This window comes from Geotrypetes seraphini, chromosome 2 (assembly GCF_902459505.1).
Source record: "Geotrypetes seraphini chromosome 2, aGeoSer1.1, whole genome shotgun sequence".
Taxonomy (NCBI): domain Eukaryota; kingdom Metazoa; phylum Chordata; class Amphibia; order Gymnophiona; family Dermophiidae; genus Geotrypetes; species Geotrypetes seraphini.
The window spans coordinates 333945398-333958579 of NC_047085.1; the positions used below are offsets into that span (position 1 = coordinate 333945398).

General features: G+C 41.4%; 1 protein-coding gene across 1 annotated transcript in view; it reads right to left on the reverse strand.

Moving 5' to 3' along the window:
• The window catches only part of VPS41 (VPS41 subunit of HOPS complex), a 401709-nt gene that overhangs the window by 62630 nt on the left and 325897 nt on the right, over window positions 1-13182 (reverse strand). The window contains exon 24 of the mRNA XM_033930242.1: window positions 6216-6356. Coding sequence (XP_033786133.1) covers window positions 6216-6356 — 141 coding nt within the window. The remainder of the gene's footprint in view (window positions 1-6215; window positions 6357-13182) is intronic.

Genomic DNA, 13182 nt, shown 5'->3' on the forward strand with positions numbered 1-13182 from the left:
ACTTGATTGTGGCCCTCAAGGAAGGACTTTGAGACCCCTGCTCTAGATGGTGTGAATAATATGAAGAAAGACCTGGCGAAGCTTAAAGAATAGTCTGAAATTTGGCAGCTAAAATTTAATGTTAAGAAATGCAAGGTCATGCATTTGGGCTGCAAAAACCCGAAGGAACGGTAAAGTTTAGGAAGTGAAGAACTTATATGCACGACAGAAGAGCAGGACTTGGGTGTGATTGTATATGATGATCTTAAGGTGACCAAACAGATTGAAAAGATGATGGCAAAAGCTAGAAGGATGCTAGGGTGCATAGAGAGAGGTATGAACAGTAGGAAAAAGGAGGGATTGATGCCCCTGCATAAGACTTTGTTGAGACCTGATTTAGAATATTGTGTACAATTCTGGAGGCCATACCTTTAAAAAGATATAAAAAGGATGGAGTCGGTCCAGAGGAAGGCTACTAAAATGGTGTGTGGTCTTCGTCATAAGGCATATGGGGACAGACTTAAAGATCTAAATCTGTATACTTTTCAGGAAAGGCAGGAGAGGGGAGATATTATAGACGTTTAAATAACTGCATGATGTTAATGCACATGAGCTGAGTCTCTTTAATTTGAAAGGAAGCTCTGGAATGAGAGAGCATAGGATGAAGTTAAGAGGTGATAGGCTCAGGAGTAAACTAAGGAAATTCTTTTTCACAGAAAGGGTGGTAGATGCGTTGAACAGTCTCCTGTAAGAGGTGGTGGAAAAAGACTCTGTCTGAATTCAAGAAAGCCTGGGATAGGCACGTGGGATCTCTTAGAGAGAGGAAGAGATAATGGTTACTGTGGATGGGCAGACTGGATGGGCCATTTGGCCTTTATCTATCATCATGTTTTTAAATCTCTATGCTAGGATGAGCAATGACTTCTTCCGTGAAAAAATTCAAAGGCAGGCTCCCACCTTACATTACATTACATTACTGATTTCTATTCCGCCTCAACCTTGCAGTTCTGCTTCACAGCATTCATCTGGCCCCTACAGCATTCCACTCTTTTTCTGAAATCTATCTAATGTACCTAGGGCAATGGGTGTGGTGTGGTGGGGATTAAGTGACTTGCCCAGGGTCACAAGGAGCAGCGTGGGTTTGAACTCACAACCCAAGGGTGCTGAGGCTGTAGCTTTAACCAGTACGTCACATTATTCTTCTCTATGTCCCACATCCTCTCTTCTCTCCACCCCTATCTGTCCTGTCCAGAATGTCCACTCTGTCTCTATCCTCCCTCCATATTCAGCATTTATTTTATTTATTTATTAAACTTTATTGATTTTCAAATCTGAAAATATATATACAATTATCATCAGAGATAGCACTTACAATCAATCAGAAATTAATACAAAATAATAATTATCCCCTCCCTCCCTAGTTTGAGAACAAAAAGAAATGCTTTAAATTATACATGAAATTAATATCCCAGACATTTGTTAGGTATATTCAGCATTTATTTTATTTTTTTTAATTCTAATCCACCTAAAGACTAAGCAGAGTACAATAAAAATAAAATATTACAGACAAGACAAAACATCCACCTAACAGCTCTCCTCCAAATCTGCTCAGTCCCTGTACTCATCCCTGTTCTCCTCATACAGCAACAAAGGCCTGGACAAAAAGATGCATTCACAGCATTTTCTTAAACTGTTCAAATTTGCCACAGAGACTAGGTACCCCTGGCAGGGTGTTTCAGAGCTGAGTTTCAGCCATAGAGATACCTCCTCTGTGTTCCTTATCTTAGTCTGTCCAGCACCACCCCCTCTGTGCCCCTGTACTCCCTACATGCTCAGCATCACCTCTTTGGATCCCTGTCCCTCCCCATGCTCATTTTCTCTCCTTCCTTCTAACCCCCCACCCCTCCCTCCTTTGGTGCAGCATCTCTTGCCCTTTCCCATCCAGCATCTTTCTATCTCTCTTCCCCTGGTCTCTCACTTTCTTCTCTCTTTTTCTCCCTGTCCTTTGTTCCAAGTCTGTCTCTCTTCTCTTTGCTCCTCCCAGTGCCAGCATCTCTACAACCCACCTCGTATCCAGCATTTCTCCCTTTCTCTTCCCCCTCCCCTTTTACTTCATGTTTTCTCTCTCTCTTCCCTCTGCTTCCTATCCCAGGCCCAGGCCTATCTCCTGCCTGTTTTGCATCTCTTTGTAACCCCCCCCCCAACCTAACTAGGCAAGAACAGTGGCTATGCAAGATGAAGAACCCCAGAGTACTGTGGACTTAATAATATGCAGAAAATAGCAGCAGATCCCTTTCTTTCTTAGCAGTGGTTGTAAAGACGAGAAGGTCTTGCTGCTTTTCATTACACGTTGGATATGAGAACGTTATTCTCACATTCAAATATATACAATGCCAACATAGTAAGAGTCTGAAGGTTTACACAGTTTTATCTGTGGAAATTTTTTTAATATTATTATTTTCCAATCTATAAGCATTTAAAATTGTGCATATATGTCATTTAATAAGTGCACTTTTAACTTGGCATTTTAGGAGGGATGGCCAGGATATACTTTTAACTTTGCCTTGGAAATTCCCTTACAAAATAAAGGTACAAATTTGTGTGAACCTAGGTAGTTAGTTTAATCAAATTCTAGTCTAAGGAAATGGCTCTAAAGTCCAAACAGAACTAACTAATAATAATAATAATAACTTTATTCTTTTATACTGCCATAACCAAAAGTTCTAGGCAGTCTGTAAACCGCTTAGAACTTAACAGATTTAGCGGTATATAAGAAATAAATTACATTTACACTAAAAAGAGCTGGACAATCAGCGCAATACAATAATACAGTAAAAAATACAAATATTTATAAAATAGAATTTCAATAATAAAACTCACTAAGTAATAAACTTATCGAACAAAATGGTCTTAATTAATTTCCAAAAACTGCAATAGGATAACACAGCTTGCTGAATACATTTACCTAACCAAGATTGCTGCCTACCAGCTTGAAATGCTAGGGTCCTATCTATACCCATTAATTTTTGGATAAGAAAATAAGTAGAAGTTTCTAGTTTCTCTTGATGGTCTATGGAACACAAAATGAGGAAAAAGGTAAGCTGGAGACAATCCCGATATCAGCTTAAAGCAGATACAGGAAAATCTGAATAATACTCTTGCCTCCAAAGGCAGCCAATGAAGTAAACGATAATATGGACTTATATGGTCGTTCTTTTTTAAACCAAATATCAATCAAACAGCTATATTCTGAATTATCCTTAATTTTCTTAGAATTTTTTTGGGTGCTCCTATTCTGATTGGCCCAGGCGCTTTAGGCCCCACCAGTAGGCGGGGCTTTGGGACGGATGGGCCAATCCGGCCTCATTCCGTCGCTGGCTTCCTGCCGGACAGGCAGGTTTGGCTCCTGTCTGTCCAGCCAACTACACAAAGGTACAGGGAAGGGGGGTGGGGGTGTCGTGGGGGTCGGCCAGGGAGATCGCGGGTCGGCTGGGGGGGCGGTCGGAGGTTCTTGGGGGGGCGGTCGTTGAGGGGAGGGGGGTTTGCGTCGAGGGCAGGAGGGCCTGGGATCCCTCCTGCCCGTAATGTAGTGCGGGGTGGGGGTAGGGGGTCGCCGTGGCCAGGAGGGTTTGGGCTCCCTCCTGGCCCGATATTGTCGGGGAGTTGGGGAGTCGGCGGGGCAAGAGGGCTTGGGCTCCCTTTTGCCCCGATCATGTCGGGGAGTTGGGGGGGCAAGAGGGCTTGAGCTCCCTCTTGCCCCGATCGTGTCGGGGGTGCCGCGGTTGGCTGGGGCAAGAGGGCTTGAGCTCCCTCTTGCCCAGATCGTGTCGGGGAGTTGGGACCGCCAAGAGGAAGCAGCAGGACACCAGTAGGAGCTTCTACATGATGGGGGGGTCGGGAGGCTGTGGGGGTGCGAGCGGTCCTTCAGGGTGGGGTGCGGGTGGGAGTGCGTGCGAGCGGTCCTTCGGGGTGGGGGTGCGGGTGCGTGCGAGCGGTCCTTCGGGGTGGGGGTGCGAGCGGTCCTGCGGGGGGGGGAATCGGACGTCGGGGGGGCATCAGGCTTTCAGGGTGGGGACAGGACTTCAAGGGGGAGAGGAGAGTCGGGCGGGCGAAAGGAGAGTCGGGCTGCATGCGCGGTATACGGGTGTGCATGGTATATAAAAATTTCTGTACATAAATTTGTGTTTTTCGCGCGCTATACCCATGTGCACGTTTTACACGGGTGCGCGTTATCTACGTGAAAATACGGTAATGCTGCATTAAATATATTTGCCATTCAAGATAGGAGACATTTTTTGTACTTGGAATCTTGATTTTTAGTTTTAACTTTCAGACAAGAGGAGTTACAGTGTTACTTAGCTCCACTGGAGAAAGCATTATGCAATTAATTTTAAAATTACTACAACAAATTGGTAGAAAACCCTCCCAAAAAACAAAACATGTTCAGATCTAATGCTATGCTAAGTTTGTCAATGAAATTGTAACAGAAACTGAACCATCAAAGATCCAGAAAGCAGTCACATTTCAGCCACAGCAGATTTCCAAAAACTTGAAAATTTTATATCCTGACTAGTCTTTAAGCCCGTTATATTAACGGGATCTAGAATAGATGTATGTGTCTGTCTGTCTTTCTTTCTTTCTGTCTCTTTCTTTCCTTGGCTGTCCACCACTACCCATTGCCTGCTCCCCCTGTCCAGCAGCAGCCCTTCTCCCTTCCTTTTACCTCCCCCCTATCCAGCAGCACTTCTTCCCTGCTCCCCCTGTCCAGCAGTAGGCCTTCTCCCTTTCTTTTACCTCACCCCTGTCTAGCAGCACTTATTCCCAGCTCCCCCTCTCCAGCTGAGGCGCTGGAAACATGGAAGAGGGGCCGCCGCTATTCCTCCTCGCCTGCCTTTCTGTCTCCTTGCTGCTGGGTGGCGGCAGCACCCTGGACCTGCATTTTTTAGGCCTGGAGGCCAAAGTGGCGCTCAACCTCTTGCTGGGGGCGGACTGCACTTAATGAAATTCACAGTGCCGGAAAGGCTCTGGACGCGAGCTAGGAGCTTCTGAGCTTCTGAGGCTGCAGCCGCCAGGAGACTGCGCTCAGCTGCCCAGGAACCCCGTTTCACTCTCGGTGCACCTGAGTGGTGGCGGAGCCAGCACCGCACTGCACTTGCGCCCCGGGTCCACCTGCACGGCCTGCACTGCACACTCCAAAGAGGGGAGCAGAAGGAATGACCCGATCTCATCTGGCACAACCTGCACCTGCGAGCCTCACTCTGCCTCCCCGCAGGAGACGTGCTGCGGGGCGCCACCGACCTGGTCACTGCCGCAAGCCGCTCCAAGCTGGCGCAAGCACCACAAACTGTGTCCTTCCATGGCCGTATTCTATTTGCGGTGCATGGGGCACGCGCCGCAAATAGAATACGGCCACGGAAGGACATAATATAAATATCCTAAGGAAGGACATAACATAAATATCCTAAGCGTCAATGCTAAATTTACTAAGAATTCACTAAGAAAGGGTTCATTATTCTTAAGACATCATTCCCTTATTCATACATACGAGCTCTGTCAGTAATACTGTATTGTGAGATATTGTGATATTTTCCAAGATTAAATCCATTACACAAGCCATCCTCCAAGTGTCTTTTTGGAAATATTCATAATTGATTCACTCAAATTGCCAATAGTATAATTTTTTTTTGTTTCCACTGTTCCTATTTCTCCAGGTACTGTAACTGCTCTTACATTTAAAAATGTATATAGTACAGCCACACTTCAGAAGATATATGAATAGGTTTATATCTACTTCCTCTAAAGGTATATAAGTAGCTCTCATTACTGGTATCTTCAGTTTCAGTATAACTGACATCTTGCTCAAAGATATACATAATTCACATATACCTAAGCACTACAGTATGGATACTCAACTAATACTGTATGAACTTCCACAGTTCCCAAACAAATTTATGTATGTCTAGTAGTACAACTGAAACATTAACGGCCTCTTTTACAAAGCCGTGCTAGCGGCAGCACTGCGCTAACGGTCCCGAAGCCCATGGAGATTTAAAGGGCTTCGGGGCTGTTGCCGCATGGCAGCCAATAGTGCGGCTTTGTAACAGAGGCCGTACGTGGTATTAATAATAAACTCCTATTTCTCTTATTTGCACATAGTAGATCCACACACTATCCATCATCTTGCAAAAACATTTTGAACACAGAAACCCTGCAGAATCACTCTTCATTATTCTTACGTGGTTTGTCAATGGAATACAAGATTAGGTCTTCCCATAGTTCTGCATCATCCTGTTCCTTGGCAAATTCAATAGCTTTATCCACATTGTGTAGTTCCTCCATTATCATCTGCAGGGCTCTGCGGCTGTTCCCCATTCTGCCTAATGGAGTAAATTAAAATTGGAGAAATCAATAAAAAAATATCTAAAAATGAAAACTATGACAAAATGGTAATGAGCCTCATCCATGGAAAAGGGTCTATTGCATGCAGTGTTGTCTAAGGTTAAGGTTCATTACTGACTTTTTGTTTTGTTTATTTATCTAGAGTCACAAAATGTAACTCCAAAGCTGTAGATTAAGGAAAAACATTACATAACTTATTTTTCAGGGAAGAGGTAGTAGAGGCCATGTTTGCACTGTACTTCCAAGAGGGCATATGGTAGCCTCAATCAGAGTTCTCAACACCCAGCACTATATGTCTCCCACCCTTCTTCTGCCATCACATTGAGGATTAAAAACTGTTTGGTGGATAGGAAGCAGAGAGTGGGGGTAAATGGACAATACTCGGACTAGAAAAGCGTCACAAGTGGAGTGCCGCAGGGTTCAGTGCTTGGACCCGTGCGTGCTCTTCAACATATTTATAAACGACCTGGAAATTGGTATGACGAGCGAGGTGATAAAATTTGCAGACGATGCGAAGTTATTCAGAGTAGTGAAGACACAAAAGGATTGCAAAGACCTGCAATGTGACAAAGATGCTCAAGAAATGGGCCGCAACATGGCAAATGAGGTTTAACATGGATAAGTGTAAGGTGATGCATGTCGGTAACAAAAATCTTCTACACGAACACAGGATGTCTGGTGCAGTACTTGGAGAAACCCTCCCAGGAAAGAGACTTTGGAGTACTTTTTGACAAGTCAATGAAGCCGTCTGCTCACTGTGTGGCGGCGGCGAAAAGGGCAAACAGGATACTAGGAATGATTAAGAAGGGGATCATGAACAGATCGGAGAAGGTTATCATGCCGCTGTACCGGGCCATGGTACGACCCCACCTGGAATACTGCGTCGAGCACTAGTCGCCGTACATGAAGAAGGACACAGTACTACTCTAAAGGGTCAAGAGAAGAGCGACTAAAATGGTTAAGGGGCTGGAGGAGTTGCCATACAGTGAGAGATTAGAGAAACTGGGCTTCTTCTCTCTTGAAAAGAGGAGAATGAGAGGGGACATGATAGAAACCTTCAAGATAATGAAGGAAATAGACTTGGTAGATAAAGACAGGTTGTTCACCCTCTCCAAGGTAGGGAGAATGAGAGGGCACTCTCTAAAGTTAAAAGGGGATAGATTCCGTACAAACGTAAGGAAGTTCTTCTTCATCCAGAGAGTGATGGAAAACTGGTACCCTCTTCTGGAGGCTGTTATAAGGGAAAACACCCTCCAGGGATTCAAAACGAAGTAAGACAAGTTCCTGCTGAACGTACGCAGGTAAGGCTAGACTCAGTTAGGGCACTGGTCTTTAACCTAGGGCCGCCGCGGAAGCAGACTGCTGGGCACAATGGACCACTGGTCTGACCCAGTAGTGGCAATTCTTATGTTCTTAATTGAAGGCTGATTTGCTACCTTGATAGTGAATACATCTCTGAACAAGGATTTAGTTCTACAATCTTACAAAGAGCCTCCATTCAGCTGCTTTTAAAGAGCGAGAAGTTAGATCCTTAGCATGTGAATTTATTGACCTATTTCTTCTTTAATGTTTCTTGCTAAGATTTAGAGAAAGTTCTGTTTTAGTTGCAAGAGTTTTTTGAACACTAATAACTTTCTTGACTTCACTCAATATGGTTATTGGCAAAAATATTCAACAGAAATATTATTGGTGTCTGCCTTCGATTTCATCAGGGCTACTCCCAAGCACTGTGAAAAGAAGAAGGAAAACAGAATGCTGTCATGTTGTTGACTAGTCTAGCTATTTCCATAGCCAGCCAGATATCTTAGGAAACAAAGTGAATTAGAGGACATTTTAAAGAAAACTCAAGACTGTTCACAAGGAAGGACCTTTGCAGTAGGTCTGAACTTTACTTCTCCCCAAGATCTGACTCCACACAAAGTGTTCCAGAATCTAGTCAACAGGAAAAGTAAAATGCAGCCTTAGTGTATATACAAGGTTACAATGGCATTAGAACCTACTGAAAACAGAGTTGAAACCTGATCAAAGGAAACCTATTCAAAAGAATAAATAGGTAATGAAAGCTATCCAACTAGGATACAGTCTGAAAACTGCCAAAACTGACCCAAAATAGGCCAATAGAAATAATAATAAAAAGTTTTCAAAAAAGAGAATAAACTGAAAGCAAAGATCATCTCATGAAAAGTCTTTCTTATGAAGGGATTATGAAGATGATATAGCTCTATGGATTTCCATGATTAAGACCAGTGTGGATTTGATTTAAATCAATAGTCAGGAAGGCTTGATTTAAATCATGTTTTTCTACAGAAAGATTCATTCTTACTGCTATAAACTTAATATTTACATCCAGATGACTTTAGAAAGAACGCAGGAACTGAAAGCACCCCAGAGAAGTCCTTTCCAAGCCCCCCTGCCTTGATTCTGTATAATATCTCCTGTCAGGATAGTGGTAACTGGAAGATTTCTTATACATGGGTGCAGAGTAATCAACAACACATTACTGAGACTTCTTTTTTGATGTATCTTGCTTTCCTACTACCCCGCCTCCTCCCACCTCTCGCAGGACCTCAGCCCCTCCTGAACTCTACCTTTCTGATATCGATCTGTTTCAGGAAGGAAAGCCCTTTCAGGTCAAATATGATGCACCACACAATGTTTTATATGATGTAGAATACCATTTTCTTACTTGGCATTTATTTCCAAAATTGTTTTTAGTTAATCATAGATACCCAAATTGCTCGCAATTTGTTGCTAACCACATACATATGCTGAATACTTGGTTTGACATGCAGTCAGTTACAGCCCAAACCAAGCAACGTAGACATAAGCATGAACTATTGGACACTATTCTAGGTGGGAGGAACTGCACTGGGTGCTCTTAATACAATTGATAAAGAGTACTCCACAATAAGATGGGATCCACCTCTTAACACGCTTCTGATGGGTTCACCTCACAGCATATTATTAATGAAGCCTCCTCTAAATTATCCAATGTAATTGTAGACACATTTGCTCTTATTTCACCCATTATAGAACATAAAACTGTAACCTTAGTACATGAGGAATATAGGTTGGGAAATAATATTTCCTGGGCTATGGCATGTGATCAAGTACAGATCGAGCTTATTACTATCCTAAAAGAAATTCTAATCACAGCTAAGTTAGGCCATTGGCCTCTGTCTCGTCCAGATGGCTAGTAAGTATCAAAGTACCTAAATTTTCTATAGCTCACCTTGATTGGTGGACAGTGAGTGTTCCAATCTGTTCACCACAAGGATGCGCTATCTGTATTTTGATCCCATGGTCAGGACACCACACGGTTATCTATCCTGTAGTCAATGTTGGTGTGCAGCTTGATAATATGCTTTTATATCCCTTGGATCACTTTACATGGGTACTACCGCTGGATAATACCTGGACTTCATTTAAGCCAATGGATCCCTCACTCTGTGTGAAAACACCATTTCATTTCAAGTGTGAACCTCCTGCTTCCTGACGGCAACGCTCTTCTACTCCTCTACTTCTTCACACATGTTGTACTAGCTCGGAGCTGGACATTTTTGTTTTCACCTGTTCTTTTCACAAAATGTTTCCTGTTCATTGGATCCCCAGATTCAGGACAGCCACCTTCCTAAGAATGCTTTGCTGTACAGTTCAACCTATTTACTGAACAATACCTGGTGTAGTCATTCACCTCTGTCCTCCATCACCATTAATGGGACAACCTACTCCACACCTCTGGTAACTAATGATTCTATGGATATTCCAGACTTTATTTCATATGCTGTGCATCCACTACCTCTTTTCATTTCAAAAGCTGCTGAATTTTACTGAACTCCATGCCTACATTGAACAACTTATTAAAACCTCCAAAGAAGTGAATCATACCGCCACTTTTGAAAATGGACAGATTGCACAAACTGTTGAAAATTTGCTACGAGACAATCATGTCTCAGTTTGGGAACTTTTCTTTGGGTATTCGCCCACTGCAAACCACATATTTATGTGTTTTAATTCATCCTATCGTTATCTTAATTATTGTACAAATATTGCTATGTATTGTTATGATTTTCCTTTGCTGTAAAATGAAACACATGTACATTTCTTTACAATGGATATCCTACAAAGTTCCTCCTAGCTTTTAAGACAGTTATACATGAATTTCCAGTTTCTTCTCTGACACTTGCTAATTTGGTTCTAATGTAATGGCCTATATTGCATTGCATACCAGGATCAGACATAATATATGATCTCATATCCCATACTTGCATACATCTTGGTAACTTAATGCCTGAACCTCCTGAGAAAGCTTCCTGCATCCCTTATGCATGGTTCATTTGCTCAACAACGGGTAAGATATTACATCTTGGGTTTCCCCATCCAGATACAACCTAAGACAGAGGTTTGAACTCATAATGGGAAATGTTTATCTTCATAGCTTGGAGATTGTTCAGGACAATGGGACGTGCTGATATAATGTTGGAGGTAAGAGAGGCATCTGCGAAGGGTAGACTGGCTGTTTATAGAAGGGTACCGCAAGCTTACCTTCATTTCAAATTAAAAAAATGTCAGCCTAGCATTGCTAGCAATCAGCATTTTCGATTGCCCTAACCAATGTCAGCAAAGGCCTATGGGAAATCATATCATTCATGTCTGACCTTAGGGAATGTCATTGCAAGCCTACATTAAATCAGTGTTTAAAAGGTAACAGCTAAGAGGTGCGAAGAGGTGTTAAGATGTGTTAATGTCTGATGCTTAGGATGGACAGCTTAGGATGTACAATGGGCACAGATAACTAAGATTAATCAGAAACTATTGTCAGAGGCATACTGGAAAGTACATTTGACTCCAGTCTATTCTTCTCCAGTCTAGCACACCTCACTCACCTTCCTTACCAATGAAACTAACCATTGTTTCAGATAGTTTACAAAGGATGGGGATACTTAACTTCAATAGATTCTATTGAAGTTCAATAGATTCTATTTGTTATAAAAAGCCCCCTCTCAACATCAATCCCCTTGTTGCTCTACCTGGAACATCACGCTTCTCTTTCCTGTCTCTCTTGGATTCTTTCTTTGTCTGTTCTCTCTCATTTACAAGAACACAGAATCAGTCTCTGTATTTGTAAAACTTATTCCTTAATGGTAATGCTTAATTGTAACTTTTATGAATCTCGCTTTTCTGTAATATTATATATTCTTTATGCAAGCACTCTTAGTGGTCTTTGTTGTTTGATTCTACTTCCTAATGAATCATCTGTGAGGTATTGAATTCGGGACCTGGCGTTTGTAAGGGCGCTTCAACCATATCCCCTCCATCCTTACAGTTTCAAGTTTTGAAAATTAACTTTTCAGATAAATAATTATGAAAATATTGCGAGGTGAACTATCTACAGTTTAATAGGTTAATCATTCATATTTTGACAGCTTTTCTGCCGTACTTTATTGAAAGCAGAAAAATAATGATTACCTTAATAACAATTTAATCCATTCCTTTACAAAGCAGCACTATCGTTTTTAGCACCGGCCACCACTGTAACAGCTCCAATGCTCATAGAATTCCTATGAGCATCCGAGCTGTTACCGCCATGGCTGGCACTAAACATGGATTTGTAAAGGAGGGACTAAATAGTTTTATTTAACGAAAACAACATTATAGAATATGTATTCTTGTATTTGCTTAAACATCCACGTTAACCGATGTGGTTAAACAATATATATTTAAAATAACAAACTATTAGCCAGTTCCACACATGAAACACTTAAAATACTTTCTATTGCTCACTCATCTTTATCTTCTTATTTGTTTATAATCTGGAAATAAAACCAAGCTTTTCTGCTTTGAGTTCAAAACAATTTCAGTTTGGAATGAATGAGTCCAAAGGAATAGAATATTCTTTTTTTGCCAGCAGAAGATATGGCTGTTAAAAGTGAAATCATTAATTTTCAACAGCTCGAAATCCAAATGCTTAATAAGTGATCTCTACCAGTTCATTGTCATGAATTTCTTTAAAATGTCATCAGTAAACATATATTTCTTAAACGCTTCTCCTTTAGCTCAGAAGTTTATTATAGTTGGCATTACAGATGCATGATATCTGGATACCCATGTCATAACTAGATTTTCTTCTTCAGCACTTAAGGCTTGACACTGGTATTGGCAAGAAAATTAGCTGGAGACAGTGCTTGTCCTGTTTTTTTTTAATGCTTATGATTTAATTCTGTCATTGTGAAGTTCTGTTTTTATGTGCTCACACAGTTCCTTCCATATTTCAAGGGTATCGGCAATAAAACAGCTATTTATTTTATTATTTAAGTATTTATATATGATTATGTTTATTTAAGATTTGATATACTGCTCCTGCATTTTACTGACCTAAGCGGTTTACAAAGTATCAAACTAAAATGAAATTAGGTACTTGAGAAAAACTACCCTATCTGTCCCGATCTAGCTAAAGTACTTGATTAAAATAAAAATTATGTAATACATTTCCAAGATCAAAAATCAAAGAAATAGAAATAAAGAAAGAAGATAAAAAATTAAAAATAAAACAAAACAAATTTAAGAATGTAATCACGCTACAGTCCCGGACCGGGACTCAGCGGCACCCCTAGTGCAGGGGTCTGCAACCTTTAAGACATAAAGAGCCACTTGGACCCGTTTTCGAAAAGAAAAAAAAACTTGGAGCCGCAAAACCATTATAAAACAAATCTAACACTGCATATATTGTTTCTTATCTTAATGCTATATACAGGATCACTAAATTGAAAATAAAATCATTTTTCCTACCTTTGCTATTTGGTG